This window comes from Camelus bactrianus, chromosome 10 (assembly GCF_048773025.1).
Source record: "Camelus bactrianus isolate YW-2024 breed Bactrian camel chromosome 10, ASM4877302v1, whole genome shotgun sequence".
In the NCBI taxonomy this organism is placed as follows: Eukaryota; Metazoa; Chordata; class Mammalia; order Artiodactyla; family Camelidae; genus Camelus; species Camelus bactrianus.
Genome location: NC_133548.1, coordinates 33,402,773 through 33,424,985, shown reverse-complemented (window position 1 = coordinate 33,424,985; position 22,213 = coordinate 33,402,773). Strand labels below are relative to the sequence as shown.

The following is a 22,213-nucleotide window of genomic DNA, read 5'->3' as shown; positions in this document are numbered from 1 at the left end:
TTTTCTGTGTATAGTATCATGTCATCCGTATATGGTGACAGTTTTACCTCTTTTCCAATTTGGATTCCTTTTATTTCTTTTTCTTGTCCTATTGCTATGGCTAGGACTTCCAATACTATATTGAATAGAAATGATGAGAGTGGGCATCCTTGTCCTGCTCCAGATTTTAGTGGAAAGGCTTTTAGCTTTTCACTGTTGAGTATTATGCTGGCTGTAGGTTTGTCATAAATAGCTTTTATTGTGTTGAGATATGTTCCCTCTATACCCAGTTTGGTGAGTTTTTATCATAAATGGGTGTTGAATTTTATCAAATGCTTTTTCTGCATCTATTGATTTTTGTCCTTTTGTTGATATGTATCACATTGATTGATTTTGTGTATGTTCAACCATCCCTGTGTCTCCTGGATGAATCCATCTTGATCATGGTGTATGATTTTTCTAATGTGTTGTTGGACTCTGTTTGCTAATATTTTGTTGAAGATTTTTGCATCTATGTTCATCAGTGATATTGGCCTGTAATTTTCTTTTTTGGTTTTGGTATCAGGGTGATAGTGGCTTCATAAAATGAGTTTGGGAGTATTCCCTTCTCTTCAATCTTTTGAAAGAGTTTGAGAAGGATTGGTTTGAGTTCTTCTTTGTATGTTTCATAGAATTCCCCAGTAAAGCCATCTGGTTCTGGCCTTTTGTTTGCAGAGAGGTTTTTTTGTTGCTGATTCTATTTCACTTCTAGTGATTGGTCTGTTCAATGATCTATTTCTTCTTGGTACAGTTTTGGTGGACTGTATGTTTCTAGAAACTTGTCCATTTCTTCCAGGTTGTTCAATTTGTTGCCTGATTTTCTCAGACTCTTAATAGCTTTGAAAATTATAACTCAGTATTGTATCAGGGAGGAAGAAAGTTTCTTCTCCCCTTCTAGGTTCTTCTTCTTAGGATTAAATTGACATAAGAACAATTAATAGAAACTCAAACAAAAGTTTAACATCGTGTATACATGACAGAGACCCAGGAAAACTGCGTAGCTCACCAAAACGGCCAAAACCTTCACCTTAAATACCATTTTCAGCTAAAGACAAAAGAGTGTGTAGGGGTTGCTGTTTGGGACTTCAAAGGGGAGGAAGGCAATTCACATGGAGATGGAAAAGTAAATGTTTGGTAGATAAATGTTTGCTGAGTCCTGCAGAGACAGTGGGGTGCAGAGTGGACTCTGATCTCTAAGTTTCCCTCAGCACACCTAGCAGATATTCTTTGCAGGTAGCTCTGATGATACCTCTGCTCTGGGAACCTGCCCTTGGTCTAAATTCTTTTTGGCAGTTGAAGAAAGATCAAAGTTTCTTCCTGAGTCTTTTGGACCTTGGTTATTTTCAGGTGTAAATAATCTATATGCCAGGGAGGCATTTCAAGCAGTAAATTTTGCTCTCTTATGTTTGTATAATTCACAGTTTTTAGGAATTTGATGCATGTAAGGTATTGATTGTGCCTATGCTGTGAACTATACTTTAGTAGGAACTACAGGGGATACTGAGGTGAAAACCTGTGATTTTTGGCCTTCATGGTATTTCTAACTCAGCCATTCATTTGGTCACCTTTCAGTTCCAAATCAGTGAGATTTGACTCTGTTTGTGTGTTGGATGTTGATGCTGTTTTCACCTCTGTGGACTTTTAATGAGTAAACCCTCTTGCTCCAGAAAAACCAAATGATGGACAACAGGGCAGGGGTTTTTAAGGTGGGGCCCTTTGATCTTTCTTGAGAACCATCTGGGACAGCTTTTAAAAATGAAGAGTCCTGGGCCTACTCCAGCCCTACTGAAACAGAATCTGGGTGCTGATCCAGTAATCTGAATGGTAAACAAATATTCGAGGTGATTATTGTGGGTACGGGGTCAACGACCCACCGTCCTCAGTGCAAGAGCTTACAGGGGACGCTGCAGTCACAGCACCCGGCAGGTTTTTAACAGCTCGGAGTGACGGGACCTCTGTGGACAATGATGGAGCTGCATCTGCAGGTGGCTGTGAGGGCTTTTTTTCATGCCCCCCACCCCACCCCTTGGAGTTTTGCCAGCTCTCAAGTGCGCATGCTCTGTCATATCTAGAAATGCCTTGTTTGTACATGGGAAGGAAAAGAGAAAGGGGATGTAACCCAGGGCCCCAGAACATCTGGTTTCTAGGCCTTCAAGTTCTTCTCCAGTTCTTTGTTTTGAATTCCTCCTTCCCCTGCCTGCCTTGCCTGACTGTGGGGTCCCTATCAGTGATTCTTTAAGAAACTGGAAGTTGGAGAAACACCACCATGGTGAATGATGTGAAATAAAGCATAGGCCTGAAAAAATGAGATTGAATGAGGTCTGCTAGTATTAGGACCAGCCAGAGTTTCTTTTTTTTTTTTTTTTTCTTCAGTTAAATGTAGATTCATTTAAAGTTAAAGGAGGAGAAATAATAGAAATTGTGTCTTTTTTATCCCCTATTTCACCTTTTCTCTGGGGAGAAGTTGCCATGCTCTAAGGTACATTTTCATCTATAGAAGTCCTCAGAGATGATTCTTCTGGGAAAAATCAGGCCGACCGAGTTTCTTTGTTGTTTGCAGTTTTATACTTTATAAAATTCCATTTTGAAGTTTTCTAAAGAAAACCACATGCTTAGTAAATGCTTCTCTCATTGACAAATGTCCAGACGCTAAGTGTAGTTGGCCCTCTGTATGCAGGTCCCACATCCAAGGAGTCAACCAATTTCGATGCACAGTTGGTTGACTCTACAAATGCCAAGCCTGCGTATGCCAAGGGCTGACTGTCCTGTGCCGCTTTATGTAAAGGACTTGAGCATCCATGGATTTTTGTGCCTACGGGGGGAGTGGGGGATGGGGGGCCCTGGAACCACTACCCTCCAGATACTGAGGGATGACTCTAGTTCATGTGGCGATTCAATGCAAGATCTTCTGGTTCTTGTGGGAAGGTGCTGAGATACATACACGGGTATGTATTTACAGCTACAAGCACATACTCAGACTGCTTCGGGTTGCAGTTAGTCTTTGTGTAATATACTGCCAGCCTTCTTTGGATCCAGTATGGAATTACAACCATTTAAATCAATTAGCATTCCCATCTTGATTCAGTGGAAGAGAGCAAGTTTTTATGCCAGTATGTGGGCTGACCCTCATGCCCTATTTTTCAGAAAAAAATATCAAGTGCCTTGAGTTTTTGTGTTAATGGGGATTGAGAAGCTGTCAGCGCTCACTTCCCTTTTGGTTCAGGTCAGCATCATTGACCTTCACCTTGTGATCTGTGTAACACATACGTGTGTGCTGGAGATTAAAGTGGAAAGAGATAAGTGAGGAGGGAGGCAGGTCGAAGAAAGGTGTGGGAGAGGCAGTTAGTCATTTATAATGTGACAAAATCAGTCATTTTAAATAAAAAGCAAAAAGAATACTGCTGTGTATTATATATGTTGCTACAGGATGAGCGGATGGGATATCCTTTTCAAATGCACTTTCCATTTGTTTTTGCAAAGGCAGTTAATACCATGACAAATGTACTCCAGGTTTCTTGAGGGCCCTTTCCATGGCTGGTAAGAGTGATTTAGGGTCTTCTGACCAACAGGGGACAGATGGAGCCGATCCTTTCCTGGTTGGTGTGCTTTTGCCACTTTCACATCACCTGTGGTGACCGACTCTCCTGGTTTGCCTGGAAGTCTCTCAGTTTTAGCACTGAGATTTTTAAATCCTGGGCCAACAGTAGTTGGTCACTCTTAAGTTTTTCCATATCCAGCCTCATTAGACAGATACTTTCTAATGGGATATTTAGTCAGCTCTGATGCTCTGTTCTTTGATGGAAACCTACAGCTTTGCTCTTGATTGCTTTGTTTCCTTTATCTTGAGTGGTAGCAAAAGCTCAGAGGTCTAAGTTGTGACCATTTGAGTTTAGACACCTGTTCAGTTGACCCAGCACTTGAGTGCTGGAGGGTTCTTTAGCTTTTGCACACAGCACTTCAGCTTCTGCGTAACTCTTTTTCTGGATGAAGCAACTGAGGCTTGGAATTGGTAACTGACTGACTGTTTATGTCCACCTAGTTAGCTAGAAATAGATCCAGAACCTGCACCCCAGTCCCCTGACTCCCAACCCCATGCTTTCCTCAAATATGCTTGAAAGGTGCCCTGGCCTCTCAGGGGAGTTAATTTTCTTTGAGAAGCCAAGTAACTTTGTACCAGGAAGAAGCTGATTGATTTAGATTGTGCTCTATCAATAGCTCCCTGGAATTCCCCTTCAAGAGATGACAGATTCATTTCGAAGGAGCCCTGGCAGGGACTTCCTCCCTATAGTGAGACTGTCTCCTCCAATAATCACAAACCCTGTGTCATCTTTAAAGAGGAAGAGGTTAATAATAAAGGTATCTCATTCCGAGGAAGTGGCCTTGTGATCCTGTTGTTTCTATTAATATTTCCAATTAATATTTTATCTTGAAATAATAAGCAGCAGTAGCATTTGCTGGTTACCTTCTGTTTAGAAGACATCAATGTTAAATGTTACTCCCTCTGAAAGACTTGCAGCACCATCATATTTTATTTATAGTTGAAGCTCAGTATTCTAAACCAGCGTCTACATCGTCCATCTGTTCTGTAATATCTCTTCCATCAAACCAGGAAAAAAAAATTCCCTAAAAACAGAATCTTGAAATTCAGCTGGAACAATTGAAGAGCCAAGTCAATATTTTCATTGTGAGATGACAGCCCCAGTGACTTTTTAAAATGAGAGCTGTTCTTCCAGACTAAGTTGGAGAATTAAAAGACCGTCTTTTATTCAGTGAGATGCTGAGCAAGTCTTAAGACTCAGCAGCAAAGAGAGCAGAGTCACTCAGTTGAGAGCAGGGTTGTTATGGAATTTTCCCCTGGTCTAATTTTATTTCCTTGACTAAATGAATCAATAAAACATTTTAGTCTAATATGTTTCTATTGTCTTTTTCCCGCTTAAAAAATATCCTGTAAATCAGCAGAATTTAATGTTCCAGGATGACTAGGCCATTGGGGAGAATTTTTATTGCATCAATGCCTTTTTAGTTGGAAAGTTTTAGAACGCTGGCTGATGGATCCTTAGAGCTATGATATTATTAGCATAAACCAGTGGTAACTAATCATAGCTTTCTCAAGATGAATGGACCTTTAAAGATTTCCAGAGAAGGATGGTTCGGAGTAGGTCAGTGTGGACAAAGGCCAACTCACTTTCTGAATGAAGACATCAGACTTGTTTAAAAAACAAACAAACAAACGAAAAAACCCCAACTTCCCTGCCGAGAGCATGTGATGGGAGCCATTTGAACTGGTAACTGTAATACTGATTGCCAACCCTCTCTTCTGTTATCAAGGGGACTATCCAAGATGGGAAAATCATCTTTATGCCAAATGGATACATAACACAGTGTCCGAACCTGAACCGCAGTAAGTAGCAACTTAAAGCGTTTGTGAATTAGTAATATTTTAAAACTTCTTGGTAATATCAAATAAGCATGTTGGGAAGGATATACACAAACGGTTCACACTGTTGGCTTACGAGGTGGTGGGGATAGTGAGAGATCTTATGTAAGCTGTATGCTTCTGTGTCTTTGGATTTTGAAAAAACTTACATATTTGTAGAATTTGAAGGTAAGAGAAAGTTTACATGAGCAGTTTTGGGGTCTGTAGACTGACACAAAGTCTGACATAATTATAGCTGTATATGAATATGAAGTATTTTTTGAACTTCTTGACTTGGATATGGGTTTACTTTTTCCTCTTCTGTGATAATTCACAATTCTTCAGTCCCAATAAAAATCAGGGTTTAATTTAAATTTAATAATGTTTTGAAATTAAAAACATACTGCCCTTCTTTTCAGTTAAAGTACTTTTTTCTTGTTCCTTTCTTTTTGCTTTTTAATAAAAGGAAAAGATCTAGTTCTAAAATCCTCTTGTGAATTTGCTCCACTTTTGAAGCAGTACCTAACCAGAAAAGCAGAAAACCCCTTCTCCATAGCCAAACAACCTTGCTTAATTTTTTTTCTTGTGTTAGCACAGTATCAACATTTGTTTTATGTTTTCTTTATTGAGCTTGCCCAACTTGCAGTGATTTCTTAAGCCTGGTGCAAGGAATAATGGATTTACAAGAGCTTTTGGCCAAGATGACTGCAAAAGTAGGTATCTAAATTTCACTTGTGATGTTTCATTTCTTTCTCCATCTTATCTGGAATCTAGAGTGATGTGCTATAATGGAAACACTTTTAGGTTTGGCATCTTCAGTGTGTTACTATAAAAATGGTTTATTCTTACTTGAAATAGGACAACCTATAGCAAACGTAACCATTTCTGTCTTTGATACTATTAGGCTATATCAAAGTGTTTCCTGGAAAAATGTCTGGAAGAAAAAGGCAATATATATCACTGTAGATTTCCTGGGAGTGGAAAAGGAATTTGCCCATTGGCTATTAAACTAGTAACACTTGAAAGATGATAGATGGTCAGAGCCACTGCTGCTTATAGGCTAAAGTATTTTGGATACAAGAATAATTGCCAGTAATCAGAAGGGGCAAAATAGCTATTGTTAGGAACAGATTAGTGTCACAGGAAGGCATTATATCGCATTTCTAATGTATGATTCACTTCAGGACTGGTCCTGAGTTAAATAGTGAAGGAGGCAAAGTTTGCCTTTCAGCACCTTCAGTTGTCCAGTCCTGCATCTTCCCCTCCTCTCCATCATCCTCTTAATAAGCATCTTCTAAGGCCCTGCTCTTTGCCAGGCACTGTGTTAGGCACATAGGAGGCAGCGATGATGAAGAGGACATGATTTCTACCCCAGAGACAGGCATACTGAGTGGCAGAGCCAAAAATGTAAGCAACTAGAGGCTTTAATATAGATTCACAGAGTTTAGATTGAAAGTGGAAAGCCCTGAGCCTTGTGGAGAAAGGTACTGAATAAATAGAAAATGTGGCCAAAGCCGTTGTTACGATACCAGTCAGTCGTGGACGTGAGTTCTGGCCTAGGGCGAAGAAAGAATTCCGTGGGGCCTCAGAGACATTGCACTCTGCAAAAGGAAGAATTTTAATAACAGTGAAAATGATCCATTAATCCTTTTCCACCTGCGGCTCTGACCACTCTGTTATCAGCCACAGCACGTGGAAAAAAATTGATGGGGAGGTAGGGCGGTCCTCTGGTTCCAGAGATTGTGCTGTTGAAGATAATATTTCTGTTTCAGACTAGGTTTTTGATCAAGTCCCCTTTTGTCTGGAAAGGAGAGACAGTACCCTTTGGTAAAGAGAGAAACTAAAAGTGAGACTTGAGAGCTTTTGACTGCAGAGTGCAGTGGAAATGTGAAACGCAGGCAGTGATCTGCCTTCCCAGCTTGTGGCGCATACAGGCTTTTATTTCATATGATCTGGAGCAGCTTGATCTCAATGCTGTTAATTATATTTTAGCTCGCTACTCAATTTTTGGAACAAGAAACATGCCACTCAGCCTTAGGGGATTGCGGTTCTCCATCTCCCGGCTCGGAGGGTGCCCTTTTCTTTCTCATTCTTCCCTGTTGCAAGAATGTCATTTCCTCTTTTTAGCCGTGCATTATCCAGGAGCTACACTGAGCTCTGTCCTCAAAACACTATTATGTAAAATGGGCATCTGGGAGGCAGAAGATACTTAATTGGGGGGAGTTGCAAGCCGAAAATGGTTTAATCCACCTTCTAACCACCACCTCCCCTCCGCCGGCACTTCAGAAGATTTATAAGTCTGCTTCTTCCAAATCATGAAAAGAATTATAATTAAAAAACTGAGCACTTCCATTTTCACTGCAGCATTTGGACTCTGTGATAATCTAGAAAGTGAGTTGGCACACTTTTCCTTATAAAGGGTCAGCTAGTAAATTTTAGTCTTTGTAGCTCAAGAAGCAAAATTGAGATTGTGGTGTATTTACTTATTTCAATTCAGTGTGGTTATTTAAAGTACACAAAAAGATGCTCAACATCGCTGATCAGCAGGGCAGTGCAAATCAAAACCACAATGAGATGTCACCTCACACCTATCAGAATGGCTATCATCAAAAAGACCACAAGTAACAGATGTTGGTGAGGATGAGGATAAAAGGGGATCCGTGAACACTGTTGGCGGGAATGTAAATGTGTGCAGCCGCTGTGGAAAACAGCATGGAGGTGACCTAAAAGACTAAAAGTAGGACTGCCTTATGACCCAGCAATTCCACTCCTGGGTATTTATCCAAAAAAAAAAACCCCAAAACCACTAATTCAAAAGGATACATGTATCCCAATGTTCGTAGCAGCATCATAATTGCCAAAATATGAAAGCAACCCAAGTGTCCATCAACAGATAAGTTGACAAAGAAAATACACACACAGTGAAATACTTCTCAGCCCCAAATTAGTGGTTATTAGTAGGGAGAGGGAAGTGGGAGGGGCAGGATAGGGGATTAAGAGGTACAAACTTACGTGTAAAATAAGCGACAAGGATATATTGTACAACACAGGGAATATAGTCAATATTTTATAAAAACTGTAAGTGGAGTGTAAGCTTTAAAAATTGTGCATCACTATTTTGTACACTTGTAACTTATGTACTATTGTACATCAGCTATACTTCAACAAAAAATAAAATAACACATAGCCATTGAAAAATGTAAAAATTGTTCTTAGCCCACAGGCCATACAAAAATAAGTGGTGGGCCAGATTTGTTCCACGGGCTATAGTTTGTCAACCCCTGCTCTTGAATAAGCTGGAAAGATACTCAGACTAGGTGATCTATATTGAGTCATCACTATGTGTTAGTTACAATGCTTAAACTTTTTATATTAGCTGTCACTTTAATTCTTATAACAGTCCTCTGAGCTGGGTTTAGGAGCCCACTGTCCAGGTGAGAAGACTGAGTTCCAAGACAGTGATGTAACTTTTCCCAAGAAAAGGACCTGGCAAAGCTAGGACTCAGGCTTAGATTCTGAAAGTAGGCTCACGACTGGGAAAGCTCATGGTTGGAGGAGAGAGGACTAGAAAGAGAACCGAAAGCTGTGAAGAAGGAATGACTGATGGAGAGAGGGAGGTGCGCGCTACCAGAAGGAGGATGGTGATTTCAGTGAGAAGGAGGAGCACATAAGACTAGAGGAAAAGAGGAGTGTGTGTTCAGATGGTTCCTGTTGGGAATGAAACGTCAACATAGCTCTTCCCTTTGAAGGAGGAAAGTCAGGGCAGGAACAAGGCCTCATAACTCACCCTTCTGGTTACAACTGTTTGCTTTCCTTACACAGATGTGGGCGTTTTCTGAGTCCTGGGTTCACATCGTGTGTGCTTCTGCCAGGATCACGCGGGGGCCACTCCTATTGCAATATCTCCTGAAGGGTTTGCGGATCACAGAGACTACTCAGAATCAGACAGCAAGCCTAGGATAGTCAGGTGAATTCACAGCAGAGAATTCTTTAAGAATTCCCAAGGCAAATATTTCCCTCCAGCCACTGCCACGATTTGAACAGGAAGATCTTCCTTCTGTGCCTGGTACAAGCCTCGTTTCCCACTTTTAAGCTGAGGGTACCGACCTTTGGGGCCCCACCTTTATGTAGGTGTTTCCTTTAAGACGTCCCATCTTGGGTGGACCCTGTACTCGACCTGCTCTCCCCAGCCCCACTGTGCAGCCCCTCAAGGTGGGGAGCACGAGGCTCCCTGTTCGGCAGACATCTTCGGCGTGGACGTTGGCTGTGGTGCTCACTCGCCTCCCTGGATCCCTGGCTGTCAGTTGGTTCTGGCCCCTGTGGCTTTCTTCCTTTTGTGTCAGCTCTGTGATGATCTTTGAAAGCTTTTATTTGTGTATTTTATCCAGCATTTTAGTTCGTTTGATGAATGAAGTCTCTTAGCGTACCTAGTCTTCCACCTTGGTGGAAGCTGAGTGTTATTCATCCCTTGGCAGAGGGCAGGAGTTGGAGTCTGGAGAGAGAAGCCAAACCAGAAGACAAATGTGGTTCCTGTGTGCAAAGAGAATTCTGTGGCACTGAATCCGTGTGGATTCAGGCTTTGCGTTTAGTTAAATAAGCCTATCATGGCAAGATTTAGCTGATGGGTTTGGCGGTTTGGTTTGAGTTGCCCAGCAGCTATGATTAAAGTAGGCATTTGTCGTATAGATCATGGTGTAGATAGAAAATGGGCTTTGGAGTCGGACTGATCTCATGTTGAATCTCATTTTTATCACTTCCTTGAATGTTTGCAGCCTGGAATGAGTCCAGGGACTCCCCATATGTAAAATGATGAACTTTACTCTTATAGAGATTCCGTGAGAGTTGCTGTCAGGGCCCTGGTCTAGAGCTGGGTGCCAGGAGGCCTTGGAAAGCTGCAGAAAGTCTTCACACTTGGGTTGTGGTGGAAGCCATGGAACCCCCCTGGAGAGGAAACCCAGGGCATGAGCTGGACAGGAGGTCGTAGCCGACATCACATCAAACCAAACAGATGCAGACACCAGATCAGCTCAGGGGTGTGCCCGCAAGGGCGTGCTCTTCCTTTTCTCCTTTCAAGGTAGGGGGTGCTTGAGAATAACTGTGCCTTTGTTTGATTCAGGACGAATCAGGAGAGCAGCTTGCATGCAGCAGCTTCTGATGACAGAAGGTCAGGGTACAGACGAGCCCTCTTAAAGAAGCCCGACATTCTAGCAAACCCACACTTCGTCAAGGTGGAGGAGGTACAGGGAAGCTGTCCCCTTGCCGCCTCCCTAAGTGATCCGCAGGAGACCGCCAGTCCCCTGGCTTACTCTGGAAGTTCTCCCACGTGGCCTTGACGCTGCGGTCACGCAGCGCCAGGTACCTAGTGATAGGGTCAGGCTCTGTCCTGCTCTAGCAGCCCACCTGGGCTGTAACCACATTCTGCCTCCAAGCTCAGGAGGAGGAGATGAAGGAGATGGGCAATTTCTTGATTATTTCTGTTTAAATCTTTGACAAATCTATTTATGTAAATCAAGCAAATGGAGTGGCATTTCAGCTTGTAACAGATTTAATTTTGAGACCTTGTTTCAAGGAGCTCAGTAGTGATTTTTCAATTAAGCTTAAAGGTTTAACACAATAGATTTCTTTTTTTCCCTTTCATATGGCAAATGCTGAATAAATAATATTTCAAAGGAAAAAAAAGCAATCTACTGCATCGCTAATGTACTTAGATTCATTCATTGGCCTTTTACTGTGAAAAAGACCTCTGCTGTCTATCTTTGAATGTGTAGAGTGAAGAATAAACTATTCGGTCCCTAGTTCCTTAGATAAGTGGGCGAACAAAGGTAAGACAGAAAAGAGATGGAGATTTGATACTGTATCTATTTTGGATCTGCAGGCATTCTCGGAGAAAATGGCAGGTAGTGTAGAAACAGCTTTTGAAAACGAATTTGTATAAATTCAGCATGCTGGTGCCAGTGACAGAAAATGTAATTCATTTTTGGATTTGAAGTTGTTTCTCTTTATTGTTGCTTCAGGATTTAGCAGGGGGAAAAGGAAGGCAAGATTATGTACTAAGTGCTTTTGAAAAATTAGCTTTTTGCCTTAATATTCCTTTGTCTCTTTCTGTCTCATTTGCTCTTATTATTATAGACATTACGGCTTTTCACTGTTGTCAGAAAAGGCTAAATATATTAAAAAAGAAAAAAACAAACTCAGAAGGGAAACAAAATCAGCCCTGAGAATAGCTTCCATTGTATTAAAACGGAGGCTTTTCCTTAGAATTGAGTTTTGTAGGTGAGCAGAGCTCAGCTTTGTTGGACAGTACTGGAAATTGACAATATTGCCTTGAGGCAAGCGCCTAGATTTTCAGGCAACTTGGATAGATACATAATTGCCTTTTGAGTCTTTTAGTCTTGAAGAAGTTCCCTTCTTGGGATGTTACAGACACTAGAGTTACTCCAGACTTTGAGAGTAAGACGGGCACTTTCCTCTCCTGTTACTCCATTCTGAGCCACTTTGAGGAAGGATTCAGTTCTAGTGCAACTCTTTCTTGTTTGCTCCAAAGTCATACATCTATCACTACCTTATGTGGGAACTACTGAAGTTATAGAAATGAAGTAAAGATAATATAAGTTATCACTTCCTTTTTATTCTCTCTTACCTACGTATGGTTTTGGTCACTTGATGTCACTAAGCTCTTCGAAGTATATTTTATCTGTGTTTCCTAAAGAATTCCCAAAGAACTTAATTACCATCACTTCTAGAAACTCTGTGATTAGCCTGGAGAGTTAAATGTAACCTGAAGTTTTGGAAGATCAAGTATAGTAGTGGAGTCAAGGGAAGATAACATTTCAGGCATAGTCAAGTCTCAGTTTGTTGTTTGTTTTTTGTTTGTTTGTTTTGAGCTGATTATAGTGCATGTGATTTGTTTAGGCTCCTACTGTTTTCCCTGCCTGTTGGTAACACCCATGATAGGCTGACGAGGAACAAATTTTCTTGAGAAATACAAAAAGTTTAGAGGAAGAGGATGGAATAAGTGACAAAAACCAAGGTTGGAATTACACAAGGATTCCACTTCCAGAAAGTAGCCCTGTTGTGAGTAGTTGAGAGGAGCGGGGATGGACTAGAACCAGAGAAAGTGTAGAAAGATGTTTAGAGTCCATCATTAGCCAGGTTCAACCATGATAGCTAAAATATTGGCTTGAAATAGTCTTAGTTTGGATCAAAAATTGATATGATCTCCTGTATGGGAAAAATACTCAAGATAGGGATGTATAAGTATGATTGAGAAGGCAGAGAAACTACTTCAACACTTTTTAGGAAGTGATATTTGCTTTTTAATTATGGTGGTCTCAATGTAAGAAGGGAAGAAGGGTGATGCACTAAGGGGTTAAGTTAGTCCTTAGTATAGATGTGACAACAGAGAGCTCATACCACATTTTGGGGGTTTTGGTACCATATTTTTGAAGGCAAACTGGAGTACTCCACGTGAAAAGTGATCAAGAGGGAAGGTTGGAACCATATCACAAGGAACTGTTATGGGAACCTGGTGGTGCTGAATGTGGTCCGGAGCCAGCATGAGGGCAGGAAAACCTCGCTTGTTTGTAGAGAGGTTAGACTTCTGCAGGGTTACAAGGCAAAACTAGGTCTAGTGGGAAAAAGGGAGAGAAATTTCACGGCTCAAGCCAAGAAAAATGTTTTAAACATCCAGAGGTAACCAAGAAAAGCAGTTTTCCTTGGAAGGTAATGAGTGTGCTGTCACAGTCAGATATGCAGACAGAGCATGGATAATCACTTGTGACATCATTCAAACTTTATACACTTTCAGATCAGAGATTCTAAGATTCCATGATTAATGGTAGAAATTGGGTGACCTGGAAAGAGGTTCTTTTACAAAATCCTGATCTCCCTTGGGGATTCAGTTGCCTTTCCTGTCCTTCGTCCGAACACCAAAGTAGATTCCTGGGGCGTTCTGTTTGGGGGATCCTGAGCTGGGGAGAAACACAATGCACCTGTGACTTTCCTTGCTTGTAAACCAGCCCCAGATCCCCAGACTTTTTTCCTTAAAGAGGAGACAGTGACTTCCCAGTTTGTGAACCATGACGCTTTGGCTTGTGTGTGAAGTTCACAGAGAGGATGGTGGGAGATAAATGTAAATGCTTTGGAGTTCCTGATTAGATCTCCTGTAAACATTGTAACGAGTCCTGGAGAACACATTCATTACAAGTGTTTCCTTGCGGGCTTAAGCTGAAAGCACATACGTTGATGAACACCCGTGAAGTCCCTGAGATACAGTTTAATGTCTCATTTGGTGCTCATTAGACCATGGGAGCCAATATGTCTTCAATTTAGAATGATTCCACCTTGTGTGAAATTAAAAAACAACAACAGCAGCAGCAAAAAACCAAAAACAGATCTGGCTAAGAATAAGTCAGCTGCTTTGAGCATATTTTCTCTTCCTGCTTGGATTTATTTTTACTTGTTGCGATTAGCTTTGTTAGGACAATGCAATTGGATTATAGAAATTACATCTAGTAACTCTCGTTTGCAGCTAAACTATGCAGAGACAAGACTTAGTCAGTTGGAAAACTGTCACTGTGAGAAGACGTGTCAAGTGAGTGGACTGCTCTATAGAGACCAAGACTCCTGGGTGGATGGTGATCAGTGCAGGAACTGCACGTGCAAAGTAAGCCTCTGGACATCAGCAGGCGAACAGTTTTAAGGGGGACAGTTTTACTAAGTATTGTGGAATCTGGTTCTTTATAATGCGAACTCTAAGAAGTGTTACCTTTTTACTAAGTGCCTATTTAGTGATCTGAGCAATTGTGAAGGGAAGCTGAAAGTGTCATTTCATGTACAAATACTTGGAAATGAAAATCTGCTTTCCCTTGACCACGCACTCCAACGTGATTTAATATTATTGGGAAGCTTACTGTTTGGAGTTGGGAGCTTAGGATATCAGAGCGAGGAAGGGACTCCTTTGATTTTCAAACAACCTAATGGTTCACTTCGTTCACAAGTTTTCTCTGCTCGAATACATTTTAAAAAGGGATTTAATTAGTTGCTAGGTGTTTTCATTGTATTTTATAAAGTGTGCATCATCTGTTTCAGAGAATAGCAAGAGCTCCCTCCCAAATTAGTATGTAAACCCTGTCCAGTTGAAATTATTTGATAAATATCTGAAGAATGCCATTGTTTATCTGAAAAAATACCGAACAATTGTTAGCGATTCGACAATGATTGACAGCGTCTGCAGAAGGTGTTATTTATGTTCTTATAAAAATAGGCTTTTTGTGTTCTGTTTAATCTACTTAGCCCGTGTGGGCAGGTGGAATGAAGTCAGTGATGTGTATCAGAAAAGTAATTGAGGTGGCACGGGTTCACGCAGGCTGGAGAAAATACTTTATTTGTGGTCCTGCAGTGGCCTGGGAATTCCTTGCACTGCTTCTGTTTCCCTGATGAGGTTCTAGGGATGGGAAGAGCTTTTTCCCACAAGGGAACTTTCAAAGGATGCTTCCGCTGAGATTCCTTTCCTTGTCCTTCCTTCCCCAGAGTGGTGCCGTGGAATGCCGAAGGATGTCTTGTCCTCCTCTCAGCTGCTCCCCAGACTCCCTCCCTGTGCACATTGCTGGCCAGTGCTGTAAGGTCTGCCGACGTAAGTATTCTCTGAGGGTCAGAGTGGCCCTCTGTGCTTAAGGATTGATTTATTTCTCAGGCCTCATTTGATTAACATTGAAGATATGAGGTACCAGCACTTGATATGAACTGCTATATTTTAATCACCTGAGATGTGCAGACACTTTACATAGGCTGTTTTTTTTTTTTTTTCAATTGCTCACATCAATTACTAATTGATGTTTGTAATTACTGTTCTTCCTATTCTTCTGTAGAGGGAACTGGTATTCGTAAGGAGGAAGTCACTTGTTTGGGGGTCAGAGAACTGGTAGCGGGTGGAATTGATCTGTAAAGTCATTCTGAAAGATCAAGTTAAGGGCCACATTCTGTGTCTGGGCTGTATGAGTCTTGGCCAGGTTTCCTGTTATTAAAGGACCTTTGTTAGGAATTTCAGGATTCACTTCAGTTAAAATACTGAAACAGTTTCTTTCAAGGTTGGCATGTCCAAATTATATAATGATATAAAAATCCTTTTCCCTCTGTATTACAGAGGACACTATTTCAGATGAAACACTGAAATGAACACTGAGACAAGCAGTAAAAGTAAAAGCTGTCTTGTAGAATGCGTGGCATGTGCCACTTCACTATGCCAGGTGGTTTCATTCTATTAGCTAATTGAATCCTCACTGTAGGCCTTTAGGTGGGGATTATGATCCCTGTTTTATAGGGAAGCTTCAGAAAGACAACTTACCATGTTTGCAAGGCTAGTGAGCAACAGAGGTGAGATACAAAATGAGTTCTGTTTGACCACAAAGCCCATAGTCTTTTTTTATCAAACCATATGCTCCTCTATAGAAAAGGAGAGTTTAGGTTAGAAGTGTGGTATCCTGTGGACAATTTTCAAGATCATTTCTCTGCCAGAAAACATCATCCCTCGGTCTTCAAAACACAGTGGTCTTGCTTTTGGTCAAGAACAGCATGTCAGCCTAATCAGACAGTGGAAGTGGAGATGGCTGGTCTGGTCATACCAGCCCAAACTTTTTAAAACACTCGTTCAAAAGGAGCTTTGGAAAATTTCTTTTTATGGTTGCACCAGTATACCTGTTATGCTGGAGGGCCTACTTGGAGTTGATCTGAAAAAAAGAAACTTTCTTACTTCTGTTCCAAGAGCTCTTGGAAGTCATGCCTGGCAATACAGATAGATCAGATGCCCAGATGTTAAGATTATAGTCTGATTATATGATGGGAAGACAGTTTTCAGTAGGTACAGATTATTTTTTCTATCTTGATATTCTGTGTAGCAGTCAGCAGGTGAAGAAGTTGAAAAACTATTAGGAATTTTAAAATGAGACAGTTTTAATTCATTGTTTTGAGCTCCATGGACAGATCCATGAATGCTGTTTTGTGGAAGTTGTTTGAAGAGGGTGTTAGGTGAGTCCTTCAGCTGTTTTGTGTTTAAATCTTTTGATTTTCTAATTGTAAAAACAGTGTACTTATTGTGTAACATTTGAAAACACAGATAAAGATAAAGATGGAAAAATCACCTATAATGCCACCACTTGAAAACAAACACTCTTGAAATTTTAGTAGATTTCATTTTTAAAAAAATTAAATTTTGTGGACAGTTGAGATCTTATTGTGCAGCTAATTTTAACCTATTTTGTTGACTTTCATGATCACTTAAGCGTATTACTATGCTTTTAAAAATTCTGTATAAACCTCATTTAATGAGCTTAGTAGTGTTCCACTGTTTGGCTGTTGTGTAACTTTTTAAATTGTTCCCCAGTTGTTGGATATTTAGGTTGTTTACCATTTTTCACTATTATAAATTACTCTTCAATAAGGTGTTTTATGAAAACACATTTTTGCATTTTATATTTTTTTAAGATAGAATTCTCCAGAGTGGAATTAGTGGGCCAAGAGACTGACACTTTCAAGGTCCTTGATACATATCATCCAATTATCCTCTCACTAGAAGTGTGTGGGCAGTCATTTTATTTTATTCCAATTTACTGGAGAGTTAAGTTTTCAAAAACATTTCATAAAGTTACCCAGTTTTACCAAGATGCTGCTCTACAAGCTAACTAAACCATCAGTGTGTTTTTTGCCTTTGTTTGAAATCAAATTCATAGCAATTTAGCTAGGTAGTACAAATTTTCTCAGCAGCTCCAATTGGTTGTTGGAGATGTTTATAATTTAATAAAATGGAAATAAGTGATTGAGAATACTACTTACTTACATGTGATTCAGCAATTCCAGTCCTGGGCATATATCTGGAAAAGATGAAAATGCTAATTCAAAGAGATACACAATGTTCTTTGCCCAAAAGATACCTAGTGTACCCCAATGTTCATAGAACAGTATTCACAATAGCCAAGACATGGAAGGAACCTAAATGTCCATCAACAGGTGAATGGATAAAGAAGATGTGGTATATATAGATATACAATGGAATATTATTTAGTTATTAAAAGAATTGAATATTGCTGTTTGCAACAACGTGGATGGACCTAGAGTCTGTCATACTAAAGTGAAGTAAGTCAAGTGGAAAAAGACAAATGTTGTATTATATCACTTATATATGGAATCTAAAAAACTAATACAAATCAACTTATTTATCAAACAGAAACAGACTCACAGACAAAGGAAATGAACTTACTGTTACCGAAGGGGAAAGGGGTGGCAGAGAGAAATCAGGAGAATGGGATTAACAGACACAACCACTGTATGTGAAATAGATAGAATGGATTTACCGTATAGCACATGGAACTATGTTCAATATCATATAGTAACCTGTGATGGAAAGGAATCTGAATCTGTGTGCCTGAAACTAACACAATATTGTAAATCAAGTAGTTGAATAAAAAAGTAAATTAATTAAAAAATGCTACATAAAGTAGAAACTTAAAAAGAAATGATACAGGACATCTCTGGTGATTGAAAGGCTGAAAACCTCTGACCTAGAGAGTTTTCATTTCCGACTAGTTTTTAATAGAAATGTGCATTAATCAGTTACTGAGTGCTGGTGCCTAGAATCGTTATAAAAGAGCCATCTCTGCTTCAGAGGGCTCCGTTTCAAGTTAGAGATGTAATTTACAGTGTCCAGGATTTAAGTGCCTCCACATTAGGTGTGTGGCTGGGGCAGGCGCTGTTAGGGTGCAGGTGAATGACTTGTGAGAGCATGGGGGAAGGACATTCCCGTAAGCCTGGGGAACTCCCTGGAGGAAGTGGATCCCAGCTAAATACTTCGTGCTGACTGTGGCAGGTTGAGCAGTGGGTTGGAGGAGAGGGGGAGGATGAGGATTGTTAAAGCAGAGTTCTAACACTAGTTGGTAGAATTTCTAGAAGTTTTTCGGTATCTTCACATCAGATAAAGGATGAAAAGTATTTCCTTTGGTTGTTCCTATTCAATAAAATTTCCTCAGCCGCTGTCTGGGTTTGGATGGGGCAGTGTTCTAGGGACTCTGAGAAAAGGTATTGATCTGGCATAAAAGCTTTGCTCGCTTACCAAGTATTCGTGCACTGGCCGCGGCCTCAGGAACCGCAGCACTTACAGATGGCGGCATCCGTTTGGAAGTAGGAAGGAACTTGGCTTGAGTGTTCATGTCTCAATTCATTGCCTGACAAGAGGACTTTGTCCTTCTGTTTCGATCAAAAGGCCCAAATACTCAAGCCATCTCCAAGAGCAACGCCATTTTTATAGTGGAGATAGCAGGTCCTGAGACAGGCTGTTCCTCTGTCTGGGAGGCATCAGAGAAAATGTGAGAGCCTTCTAGATTCCTTAGCTGTGGGCATGGCCGTCCAGGAGGTAGTGTAGGAGTTTCATTTCTCAAACATTTCTTGGGTGTTTGCTTTGTTCAAGGCGTTGAACACACCTAGCTACACATTAGAATCACCTGGTAAACTTCTGGAACTAGAGAGTCCCAGGGCCCTTCTTTGACCTATTAAATCAGAGTCTCCAGAGAGTGGCATCCTGGGATCTGTGTTCTTTTGGGTGATAGATTTGGGAGCTGTCAGAGATGTGAGAGGAAGGGGGTGGAGAGGGACTCTTCAGCGATGCCGAACAGCATTTGTGAAGGAAAAGAGGTGGCAGAGGGAGAGGAAGATGGTCTGTTTGATGCTAACGGATAGTTTCTGTAAGTGAGAAGTAGGAATAAGCTGCAAAGATGGGTTGGGGGTGGACAATATTCCACTGAATTCATTCAGTATCCTTACTGAAGTTCCTCTCTCAACAATGTTCTGACCTCTGAGTACAACAGTGGGTACATGTGGATCATTCATTCTATGTCAGACACTGTATTAAGCCCGTTTATGTGTATTTATTCATGTAATTCTTCCAACAACCCAGAGCTATAGGCCCCAGTATTATCACCATTTTATAATGAGGAGGTGAAGCTCAGACAGGAGAACTGACACGTCCAAGGTCTCTCAGCCTTGGTGGAGCCAAAATAAAACCCAAGTGGTCTGGCTCCAGAGCTAATGCTCTTAAGCTGTCTTCTCTACCCTCTGCTGTCCAGGGAGGTGTATGCACTGTCTCGTTACAACAAAATAGTGTGCAACATGCATGCTGTGTAAGATGCAAAAGTAGCGTAGAGAAGGGAGAAAGTTGGGTGTGAATGTGTTAGGAAAACTTCACAGGGGAAGGAACAGCCAAGTAGGATGTTGACAAGTGAATAGGAGTTTGCTGTGTGAACAAGGTAGGTAAGAACACACCTGCCAAAGGGAATTGCACATTGCAAAATCATGGAAGTAAACACGGTGTTGGTTTGGGGAGTCAAAAGCAAGATTTTATCGTAGGGTTGTGGTGTAATCAAAGAAATGCTTTGACAAAAGCCATTGCATTGGAATAGCTGGAGGCAGGGGACTGGATATGGGATTCACGTGTATTGCAGGTGGAGGTGATGAGGTTCACAAGCAGGCACTGCCTGGGGAGATGGAAAGGAAGGGATGGAAGTGAGTGGTGGCCAAAAGACCTGGTGCGTGGGAGGTACTCCATAAGCAGTTTTTTTTTTTTTTTTTTTTTTTGTGCATGAGACAGATGAATCAGGAATAGAACGTGTGTAAGGGAATAGTTGGAATATTTTGAACAAGAGCTCGTGGGAGACACGTAGCACGATTAACAGAAATAGGGCAAGTGCAAGAAGTGGTTTGAGGAGTGATGCATTCTGTTTGGCATCAGAGAGTTGGAGACACCAGAGGGAGAACCAGTTTGATATGGATGTCTTGCTCAGCGAGGTGGTATCTGAAGCCAGGTCTGTGAATGAGCTCACTGAAGGGGGATGGATCCTTGAGTGTTCAGCCTTTCTGATCTGCCCCTCTCCTTTAAAGTGTAATAGAGTCAATTTTGATATTCTAAGCCGCTGAGTATCAAGGAACGGCTGGAGTGTGTGCAGGGTACAAATACCTAAATAAAGTCAGAGCAACCTCATGTCCGCATCTGACGGGGGTGCCAAGTTGTGCCTGACAGTTGTTTATATAGTGTGTCCCCAGATGGCAAAAGTGTCCATTTGTTGTGCTAGAGTACTCAGGTTTGGATTTGAAGGGCTAGGTGTCTGGGGGTGCAAAAAGATACAACTGCGTAACTGTTGCTGTAAATCCCCCCTACATGTGTTTCTGACATCGCGGAGAAATGTCTGTTGGTGCCGGCTTTCGATTTCATGGTCGGACACTGTGAAACAGTCTAGTTTGCATGTCCCCAGTGTGGCACGCGGGGCTTCAGGTATCCATTTACATTTCTACTCATGCTGAAAGTTTGCTGGAATGGAGTCCCACATGCCCCAGCCCCAGGCACCGCAGCCTGACTCACCTTATGCTTGAATTTCCTCCGACGTCAAAAATAAGCCTTCTGGCTGTAGATCAAGAGGTTGCATAATGAGGACTGATGTTGGGCATACGGAGGGCAGTGGCAGGGAAGGAGGGGCACCGTCAGAGAAGTCGGCTGAGGGTGAGACAGCAGGGGAAGCTCCTGAGGCCCCCAGCGGTGATACTTGATACCATCGTCATACACTCCTCCTGCGTCGGCGCCAAAGCTGCAAATGACTGAGGCATGTGGCACAATGTTGACGTCATTTGCAGCCCCTAAAGCACCCTGCTATGGGAGGTTGTGAAGTTCAGGGGACATTTAATTTTCAGACGAAATCGGTGGACTTGAGGGGTGGATGTGTCCCCCTGTGTGACGTGAATGCAAACAGTGAGACATTCCTGTCTCTGGACAGGAGTGCTGGGATGGGTGTCTGTTGGAGGGAGGGAGGAGGCAGGTGAATGTCTTCAGACAGGGCAGCAAGTGTGATCATGCCATTGTCGGGGTAGCAAGGTGCAAAAGGCAGAAGGAAAGTTGATGTCTTTGCTTCCCAGCCTGGGCCAAGGAGCAGATGGCAGATCTGACAGCAGTGTATTTAGCAGGCCTGCCACTCTGGAGGCAGCCATCTTGCCAAGTTGGCAGCAGCTGTGTTGGGAACGTGGGAGTTTATCAGACGTGAATTTCGGGACCTTGGAGGTGTGGTCTCCCCATTGCAAGCAAACTGGGGAATCCACATCATCATTAGGGCCAAGGAGTCAGAGTCAACTGGTATATCTAGAACGTTGAGTCATGAAAGATGATCGGGGTAATTTTATTTAAAATGAAGGGAGGAAGGGGGCTCTCTAGAAAACTGTATTGATTCTCTACTTTGTTGATGGTTTTGTTCTAAAAACCTTGGTATCTGCTTCTAACGTTTGAAATTGCACTGCAGAGAAGAAAGAACTCATCTGAGAATCAGGAAATTTGATGGGTTCTTGCTACCAAAGAGGCTCATTAATTTTAGAATTATTTATTACTAATAATATGCCCAGAGAGGCACTGAGCTTGGGGCTGGAGATAAAATTACGAGTAGATACAGTCCCCAACCTCATGGAGGTTATGGTGAGCAGGGGAGGTGTGCAGTGAGGTGAGCTACTGAGATGTGTGATACGCGATATGTGATGTGTGCTCTGTCAGGGCCAGGTCCAGAGTACAACAGAAGCTCCAAGAGTCCACCAGTGTTAGAGGTCTAGAACAACTTCCTGGGAGGTCAGGCCTGAGTTGAAACTGCTGGGTGGTCAATGGGATGGAGGCTTATGGGAGAAGGTGGATGAGCCCGAGTGTTCCTGGGGAAGAGAACAGGGTATGCAAACCCCGGAAGCAGAAGACAGCATGGCTGGTGTCTA

At 41.7% G+C, this 22,213-nt stretch overlaps 1 protein-coding gene across 2 annotated transcripts in view; it reads left to right on the top strand.

Moving 5' to 3' along the window:
- NELL1 (neural EGFL like 1) overlaps nucleotides 1-22,213 on the top strand; it is a 755,554-nt gene that overhangs the window by 168,099 nt on the left and 565,242 nt on the right. For both annotated transcript variants that reach the window (XM_074372235.1, XM_074372234.1), the window contains exons 6-9: nucleotides 5,347-5,419; nucleotides 6,065-6,147; nucleotides 13,965-14,099; nucleotides 14,966-15,068. In XM_074372235.1, the coding sequence (XP_074228336.1) occupies nucleotides 5,347-5,419; nucleotides 6,065-6,147; nucleotides 13,965-14,099; nucleotides 14,966-15,068 (394 nt within the window). The remainder of the gene's footprint in view (nucleotides 1-5,346; nucleotides 5,420-6,064; nucleotides 6,148-13,964; nucleotides 14,100-14,965; nucleotides 15,069-22,213) is intronic.